Genomic DNA, 9,102 nt, shown 5'->3' on the forward strand with positions numbered 1-9,102 from the left:
AGCCATCCTCTTTGGAACCCCCTTTCAGGTAGTTGAAAGCAGCTATCAAATCCCCCCTCATTCTTCTCTTCTGCAGGCTAAACAATCCCAGCTCCCTCAGCCTCTCCTCATAACTCATGTGTTCCAGTCCCCTAATCATTTTTGTTGCCCTTCGCTGGACTCTCTCCAATTTATTCACATCCTTCTTGAAGTGTGGGGCCCAAAACTGGACACAGTACTCCAGATGAGGCCTCACCAATGTCGAATAGAGGGGAACCATCACGTCCCTCGATCTGCTCGCTATGCCCCTACTTATACATCCCAAAATGCCATTAGCCTTCTTGGCAACAAGGGCACACTGCTGACTCATACCCAGCTTCTCGTCCACTGTCACCCCTAGGTCCTTTTCCACAGAACTGCTGCCTAGCCATTCGGTCCCTAGTCTGTAGCTGTGCATTGGGTTCTTCCGTCCTAAGTGCAGGACCCTGCACTTATCCTTATTGAACCTCATCAGATTTCTTTTGGCCCAATCCTCCAATTTGTCTAGGTCCTTCTGTATCCTATCCCTCCCCTCCAGCATATCTACCACTCCTCCCAGTTTAGTATCATCCGCAAATTTGCTGAGAGTGCAATCCACACCATCCTCCAGATCATTTATGAAGATATTGAACAAAACCGGCCCCAGGACCGACCCTTGGGGCACTCCACTTGATACCGGCTGCCAACTAGATATGGAGCCGTTCATCACTACCCGTTGAGCCCAACAATCTAGCCAGCTTTCTACCCACCTTATAGTGCACCTTATAGTCACTGACAGCTGAATCGGTAGGTGGCTGGTAGAGAGGTGTGGTTGGTGAGTGAGTGGGTGGCTGGTGGGGAGGCCTAGCTGGGGGGAGGGGGGCAAAGCAGAACCCCACAGAGAAGGGTGGCAAGTGAGGGCCTGAGCAGCAGAGCGAGTAAACTGCCTCCTTTCCACCCCTTTGCCCCCTCCCACCTCCCCCAGCATGGGAGGTGACCTCTGCAGATGCACCGCTGAACTCTGGGTCTGCACTGTCCAAGGATAGCAACAGTGAGTGGGGTGCAGAGGGGAAAAGGACACTGCTTTGGTGGTGGGTTTTTGGCTCATGGTTTATGTTTTTTATAAACCCTGTTTGTGGTGTTTCCCCAGATTAATGCCGCATTATTTTCCTCCTTCCATTAAGTTTTTTTTTGCTAAACTCAGACTCTGTGCTTCTCAAGAGGGGAAGTATTGCCTCTTCCAGGCGCCCAGGGGGATGGTGTGTAATTCTCCCAGGTAGGATTGCCAGCTGTCCCGGGACCGGACACCATTTTGCAGTGCCGGTGTCCCCATGTGTGTCAAAGGCATTCCTAGTCCCAGGTCACTGGGTGGGGGCTCGAGCCAGTTCTGTGTTGTACTGTTGAAAGGAAACCCCTAGGTACTGAACCTGGCCCTTGATGCTTCTGGATTACCACAGGGTCGAGGAACCCCAGTCGTGCCCAGGACCCCCTAGTGCTCAGTTTCGCACAGATGCAGAACAAAATGGGGGGTGGGGGGAAGAGGGATAGCTCAGTGGTTTGAGCATTGGCCTGCTAAACCCAGTTCAATGAGGGATCTGGGGCAAAAACTGGGGATTGGTCCTGCTTTGAGCAGGGGGTTGGACTAGATGACCGCCTGGGGTCCCTTCCGACCCTGATAGTCTATGATTCTATGAAAAGGACAGAAGCTATCCTCAGAAAGCCCATGGTGCCCCATACCCAGCTCTGGAGATGGGCCCTGCACCCAGGACCTCTCAGCCCAGCCAGCGAGTTGGAGCGGCCTCCCTGGTGCCCCACGGGCCATAGTGTCATCAGGGCTCCTTGCAGGTAGCTGGGCCTATGTCCCAGGGCCAATCCGCTTGCTTCTCGGCCATCCCAGCTCTGCCCGAATGCCCTGCCAGGACCCTCCTGGTTCCCATGTTGTACTTAAAGTTCTGTACAGGATTTTTTCAGGGGGGATAAGGCAAAGTGCCACATTTATTGGTAATCCATGTATCAATCAACACTGTATCATAGGCACATGATATATATTATACTCATGGACTCACACACACACACACGTATACCCCATCTTGTTGCTGTTACCACCTAGTCGCTCCCCTTAACTTCACCGGCCAGGTGAGTTAGATGGGGGAGGGGGTGGAGCCGAGCTTCTGTGGATCCTGATTGATGCTCCAATGTTCACAAGACCCGGGGTCCTCTGCAAGACACCTCACATTTATAGCAGCTTCCCTCTCATGCAAATCTACCCCAGATGCAAAATCTGTGTCTCTGCCCATTGGTCACCCGTGGCACTTCCTTCTGGGTGTGGTCTTAATGCTGCCACATTTATTTTCAAAGAAGAGGGTGTTTTCAAAAGAAGGTGTCAATATGTCTGCTCTCCTGTAGTGAGCCCACTTGACAAGTTTTATTGTTCTTGGATCTGGCTTCCATCCCCCCTCCAAAGGTTGCAGCTGTCTGGAGGTGCTTGCCTTCCACGCCTTACTCATTCACACCTCATTCATTCAACAGGGCAATTGATTAAAAGGGGGGAGATCTTATGCTACTCCTAGTGAAAAGACATTTTTCTTCTACCTTAACCATCCTTAGGGGCTATAACATTATACCAAGGCTCAATACAAAGTTTTTATACAAGGATTTGATACAAAGTTCCTATATCAAATACAAGGTTATATGAAGAGGCATAATACAAAGTCATACAGAGTTATGCAAAGATGCTTAATGCAGAGATTTATCGACACCCATGACCCCCACCTGTACCCTCTCCCTTTGTGTATGTAGCTGGGTCTGCACCCTGCCCCCAGGCCCTGGCTCCTGCAGTCCCCAGAGGGGCCCGCTGGGCAGAGCCTCCCTGCAGGGTTTACTGAGTGGCACAGGCTTGTGCTGGCTCCATGTGGACCCTGGGTCCCACCACACCCTCACATGTCCAACATGCCCCAAATGTCCCAGAGGGAGAAGAATCCCACCCCCCATCCCGTGCCCCGATCTCCCAGTGCCCCGACCCAGACGGGGCCTCAGGGCCCTCTGCTCTGGAGCTGGGGGCAGATTCAGCCCCAAGGTCCATGGCCCCAAGTGGGGGGCTGATCCCCACGTCTAAGCCGGTGCCGCCCCCTCAGGCTCTGGGTTCTCCTGGTCTGACGTCCCGGTGGCCCCTGGATGGAGAGAGCAGAGGGGATGGGTTATGGGGTGTAACGGCCTCCCCACCCCCACCCCAGAGAGGGAGAGGACTCACCTGCGTATTCTCCACCACAGCACCACGGCCATGGCGGCTACGGCCAGAGCCCCCAGCGTGATGCCCACGGCCAGGCCGGGGCCCCAGGGCCTGCTGTGCCCTGTAACACACAGGGGGTGATGTGCTGGGAACAGGCACGGCAATATGGACCCTGTTCCCTCAGCTTCCTCCATAGTCCCCCCTGCTCCCCCCACCCTGACCCACTGCCTTCAGCCCCCCAACCCCAGCCCTGTTCTCTCTGCCTTCCTCACTGTCCCACCCCCACTGCCCTCAGACACCGCTACGCTAACCCTGTTCCCTCATTGTCCCCCATCGTCCCACCCCCACTGCTCCCCCCACATTCCCAGCCCCTCAGCCTTCCCGCATGCCAGTCCTAGTCCCCTCTGTCCGATCGCCTCTGGACTCCTGCCTCTCTCCCTAACCCCCCCAGCCCTCCCTACTTCTGCCCCATTGTCTCCCCTCTGCCACACTCCATACAGCTCTCCCCACCCCATCCCATTACTTCTCCTCTCAGCCCCCACCCGGCTCCTCCCATCCCAGTCCTGTCCCATTCCCCCTCAGCTCCTCCACCCTGCTCCCCCGATCCATCCCCACACACCCCACACACCTTTTCTGCCTCCCTTCACCCCAGTCTCACTGCCTGGACCCTGCCCTGCTTGAGATGTGCAGGAAAAGCCCCCAGAGACCATGACTGCAGCCCCCACCCCCCGGGGACATGCACCTACCCCAGGGGATCAGCAGGCTCTGGCCCCCCAGGCTGCTGTGCTCCACCCGGCAGGCGTAGCTGTGCCCGTCGCCCGGCCCCACGGCCAGGGAGCTGCGCAGCTGGTAGGTCAGGTCCGCGTTGGGCAGGATCCCGCTGGAGTTCAGCCGCCAGCCCGGCCCCACCTCCTCCCCGTCCTGCAGCCAGGCCACGCGGATGGGCCGGGGGTAGAAACCGGTGACCCGGCAAACCAGCAGTAACGGCGCGGGGGTCCCGGCTGGGGGAGGCGCTCGGGCAAACACCACGGCGACCGGCCGCTCTGAGACAGGGGGAGAGAGACGGGGTGGGGGAGAGGGGACGATTCAGCCTGAGTCTCAGGGACTCACTAGCCAAGCCCAGCTCCATCCCCTGGGGTCCGGCGTTGGCCCCGCTCTCCTGGCCAGACCCCAGTTCTGCAGTTAGCATTGCTGACGGAATCCCCCTTCACGTCCTGTCTTAAAGTGCTGTGCAGTGTGGCTATGAAATCGCGACTGCGCTCCACCCCAGCTATAGCTGCACTTGTACACAAAACAAGGGGTCCCTGTTTAAACAGCCCCCCCCGTACCCCACCCCAGAAGTGGCTGCATCTCAGTGAGCAGGGAGTGGTGTCCAGCCTCACCTTGTCTCGCCAGAGACTCTTTCCCGTACTGGACAAAGCTCTGGAGTTTACTGACACACGTTGTTCTCAGGAGGAACTGAGCCGTGGCAGACGTGCTCTTATCCTGGTTAATAAGGTCCCGGATGCTGAGGGCCAACTTATCCCCACGCTGAGCGACCCAGGTGCCCAAGTCCACGTTGAAGCTGATGAAATCCTCGCCGTTCACTGCAGAGTCACAGAATTGCCGTGAGGTGCCGTTGAGGTGGAGCTTGCAGCCAAGGGAGAACTGGGTAACAAAGGGGTCTGGAACAAGAAGGGCAGGGGCAATAAGAGTCAGTGGGGAGAGCGGGGCGGGGGAGGAGGCAGAAATAGAGAGACAGGGGAAATAAATACATGTCAGGTGGAATTAGGGTGTTAGGCCACAAGACGGCAGCGGGATTGTGGGGCGGCCCTGGATGGAGATAAGGGCACATTGTGGTTTCTGTTTAAAATTGATGTTTTCAAAGTGCTCTGAGGTCCACACACATAGTCAGATTGGCTTGAAAATCATTGCACTATATCGGGGCCTGAGGCAGAGTTTGTGGTACAAATTTGGGGTCTCTTGGTCATGGGATTTGTGAGATACAGACCTCCTGCCCAAATCACCGGCCTTTTAAATGTTACCTTTTTTTAAGTTATTTGTGATGATGCTCTAGAAAAAATTATGGCCCTGAGCCTCAATAAACTTACATCCCTGGGCTCCCCTGAGCTCAGCTCTGCACCGGTAGCAAGGACAAGTCTGGCTTCCCAGCGTTACAAAAGTCCCTGGGCCTCTGGTGCGTACGCCGGGCGGTGATACGCACCTGTGCCCACAGACAGTTCACACCTCTGCCAGCAATTGTCTCCTCAGCAGCGCCTCAGGGCATGACACACTGAATCTCACACTCCGTCAGCCGGAGAGGCAGAAACCTCTGAGCCCCAGGAGCATCTGTCTGAGCTCCGTCACCTAGAGGTTCCTGCAGCTGTGAGCTGTGATCACAGGGCCGGCTGTCACTCTGTCGTGAAACCACATGCCCAGGCCGATTGCCGTGAAACTAGCTCTGCCCCAGCAAGGTCCAGGGGAGACTTTGTGGTGCAAATTTGGGGGCAGGGTGGTTAAGGGGTTCCTGACAGAAAGTCTCTCCCGAGGACCTTCTTTTAGTGCTCCAGCACCAGACACCCAGTGCAGACACTGGGCTGAGAAGAGCTGTGCTGGGTTCTCTCCTGTCCCCTGGTTGTGAGGGTGGGGGAGGCATTATTTTAGCTCTGCATTTCCTGCCGATTCTTATGTTGAGAGTTTCATACTGGATAGTATCTCTTTTCAACATTCAGGCAGGTCAGGTGGCACCGTGAGCAGTCTTCCCGCTCCTTCAACAAAGGCCTTTGATAGGGCAAATGGCAGTGAAAAACAGGGTCAGGGGACGGGACACGGGGCTTTTCCCCATAGGGTGCACAGGCTGCGATCTGGCCGCAGAGCTGGGGGACTGGCTCAGCGGGGTGGAGAATGGAAAATGGGGCTATTCCCTTCTAGGGCACCCTGGCTCCATTCAGCCTAAGGGCCAGAAACTGGCTGGCTTGCCCCTGATCCACCCTGTCAGGACACACTCAGTTACTACAGTGAGTGTGTCAGTTCTCAGCTCCCTGCTGGGCGTGGGGACCGCTCCATACTCACAGTGCTCCCCTTCATCTTTAACCACTTTGTTCATGAGAAGGATGAAGTTGGACAGGTAGCGATGGAGCATTGTCTCCAGGTCCTGCCACTGCTTCAGAGTCAGGCCCTGGTGGGCCCAAGGTTGCAGGAAGCGGATACTGCTGGTGCTGTAATCCAGAAAGTGGGTCTCCAGGTCCCCGACCAGGGCCAACCCCTCCATGTTGCTAGAACTGGCATTGTGGAAGACGATGGTTTTGAGCAGCCGGAGGGTGAGAGACCCTGGGGGGACAGGAGGGGAGGCTGAAGGAGGGAGGGGAGAGGAAAGAAGTGGAGGACAAAGTGGGTGAGGAGAGAGATTAAGGCGTCTCAGTCTCGTTAATGCTCCCCAGCTCCAGGGTTTTCCTGCTGAACCCTAACCTGCCTCCCCCCTCCTCTTGCACCCCAGCAAGGGTCACTAGTGCTGGATAAGTTCCTGGAGGACAGGTCCATCAATAGCTATTAGCAAGGATGGGCAGGGATGGTGTCCATAGCCCCTGTTTGCCAGAAGCTGGGAATGGGCGACAGGAAATGGATCACTGCATGATTCCTGTCTGTTCGTTCCCTCTGGGGCCCCTGGCCCGGGCCCCTGGCGGAAGACAGGATACTGGGCTAGATGAACCTTTGATCTGACCCAGTCCGGCCGTTCTTATGTGGTGCTGCCCCACCCTGGCCCCGGCATTATATCATGCGCAACCTCCCCCAGCAGCAAAAAGGGCAGGGAGGGGGGTCCCCACTTACCGGCCAGGGCCCCCCAAGCCCAGGGGAGGAGCAGCAGAGGGAGCAGCATCCTGGCAGGGGAAGGGGATCCGGGCTCTGGCCGGTGTCAGTGCGATGGGACGAGGGGCCCAGGGTCGCCCACAGGCTGTCGGTTCCTCCCCAGGCCACAAGCCTCGTCACCAACTTCTCCCTTTGTGTGTCTCTGCTCGGCTCTGTGCCCGCAGCTGCCAGCCCCGAGCCAATCAGGGCAGAGGGAGTCGGGGAGCGGAGGCCGCGCGGGAGGGGGAGCCCCGGCGGCAAGGTCCGAACTAGGGCCGGGTCCGCGCCTAGGCAAACTAGGCCGGTATGCAGGGCTCGCCTTGGTGGCCAGCGTCCTGTCCTCACCCTGCCCAGGGGCAGCCCACAGCTGCACCCTCTGCCCGGCGCTGCAGCCAAACCTGGCCTAGCGTGGAGGGGAGGTTTGGGGGCCTGGAGAGGGAGTCCGCCCCACTCATGCTGCAGTGACAGGCCTGCCCTGTGGGGCTGGGCCTGGCTGCCCCAAGTGATGGGGGAGATCAGGGTGAAGAGTCGGAGTGGAAGGGAGGGCAGAGCCCCCCGCCATCTGCCCTCCCTCCCAGTGGCCCCTCCCTCTCCCCGCCGACCCCTCCCTCTCCCCATATTCATCCTCAGCAGCCAGGCTCATCTCTAAACCCCTTTGATGGGGTGAGGGCAGGTCTGGGGGTTGAGCCTGTCGCCCACCGAGTCCTATTTCCGCCAGCGCAGAATGAGCACACAATTGCTGCCCCCCAGCAGGGGGCGCCGTCCCCCAGGGTGACCCCCCCCGCCCCCGAACTGCGTGACGGCGGGAAGGAGGCCAGGGCAGTCGTAGCCCCACACAGACCCCCACGTCCTGCCGAAGGAAGCCAGGCGCCATCACGGTACCTGCCCTGGAGCAGGGGCAGCGGGGCCCTGCGCTGCGAGACAGCAGGGGCTACGGGGGAGCAGCGCCCGGGCCCCTGGACGCGCAGCGCGGGGCGTGCCGGGCTGCTTGTGCCGTGGGTGCTCTGCAGTGCCGATGCCGGGGCTTGTCGGCGTTTGCAGCCGGGAGCTTTGTTGTTTTGTGCCTTTTAGGGTCGACATTTGAGCCCCGAGGCAGCACACGAGTGAGCGTCCTTGACACACCCGCGCGTCCGGTCCCTGGGCTGGTACGAGTGGCAGGACCAGGGCCCAGGCCGGTTTATCGCTGCCAGGCCACGTGTTCGCACCAGGGCGGTGCAGACCGTGGTTTTTCTCCATTTCCTTCTGTGGTTTCAGGTTTGCTCTGACAGTTAACACACCAGCCAAACAAGGAAATACCATTAACCCCTGTTCCAGAGAGAAGCAAATGGGGAGGTGACGTGACCTGCCCGAGGTAACACAGTGAACTGCAGCAGAGCTGGAAACAGAACCCAGGTGTCCTGACTCTGGTGTGGGGTGGTAGCTGCCCGACTGTCCTGGCCTCGCCCTGCTGTGGAGACTCTGACGGCCTTTCACTGCATGCCCCTGCTGTACAAATGCCACCCTTCTGCCGGGGGGAGTCGGCAGCAACCAGGGCCGGGTTCAGCATCGAGGGGTTCCTCATAACAATTCAGCACAGAACCCGCTTGAGTCCCCACCCGTAATTTGGGAAAATTAACCACCACCCCCGGCGCCTCTGAGAGCCAGTGCTTCCCCCTCACTGAGTCGTGTATAGCAAAGAAAACCTTTAACAGAAAGAGGAAAGGAGCCCGGCACTATCGTGGTAAAACACCATCACCACTAGTCATCAGCATATGACCGTGAGCCAAACGCCCACCCCCTGAGTACGTTGGACAGTGTCCTTTGCCTCAGCTCCTCACCTTGCGTTGGGAAAGTCCAACAAACAAAGGCTCCTTTACCCACCTCCTCACCCCTCTCACGGTTGCTGTCCTTGGCCAGCAAAGACCCGGCGTTCAGAGCTGCATTCACGGGGCAGGAGTTCACGTCCCACCCCGGTCACAATGAGGGACACCTCAGCTGCTATTGCGGCCATGACTGCAAGTGGCTCCCAGGTGCCACCGTTCACCCTGTGCGCCGCTGTGCGGCTGTGTCTC

The 9,102-nt window shown here is 58.1% G+C and overlaps 1 protein-coding gene across 1 annotated transcript; it reads right to left on the minus strand.

Annotated features, from left to right (window-relative positions):
- Window positions 1–3,031: 3,031 nt before the first annotated feature.
- Window positions 3,032–7,158, minus strand: LOC140895989 (antigen-presenting glycoprotein CD1d2-like). The gene is made up of 6 exons (XM_073307031.1): window positions 7,034–7,158; window positions 6,278–6,556; window positions 4,609–4,890; window positions 3,973–4,269; window positions 3,248–3,347; window positions 3,032–3,167 (listed from the first exon to the last, which is right to left on the minus strand). The coding sequence occupies exons 1-6, from the start codon at window positions 7,080–7,082 to the stop codon at window positions 3,128–3,130; spliced, it is 1,047 nt and encodes a 348-aa protein (XP_073163132.1). The 5' UTR covers window positions 7,083–7,158; the 3' UTR covers window positions 3,032–3,127.
- Window positions 7,159–9,102: the final 1,944 nt, after the last annotated feature.

The sequence above is a fragment of the Lepidochelys kempii genome, chromosome 11 (assembly GCF_965140265.1).
Source record: "Lepidochelys kempii isolate rLepKem1 chromosome 11, rLepKem1.hap2, whole genome shotgun sequence".
NCBI lineage: Eukaryota > Metazoa > Chordata > Testudines > Cheloniidae > Lepidochelys > Lepidochelys kempii.

Bases quoted from the DNA above. Each gene is read 5' to 3' on its own strand.
- LOC140895989 (XM_073307031.1), bottom strand. From the start codon at position 7,082: ATGCTGCTCCCTCTGCTGCTCCTCCCCTGGGCTTGGGGGGCCCTGGCC. The intron at 6,557-7,033 runs GTAAGTGGGGAC...TCCCTCCTTCAG, and splicing joins GGCTTGGGGGGCCCTGGCCG to CCTCCCCTCCTGTCCCCCCA. The intron at 4,270-4,608 runs GTGAGGCTGGAC...CCCCTGTCTCAG, and splicing joins AGAGTCTCTGGCGAGACAAG to AGCGGCCGGTCGCCGTGGTG.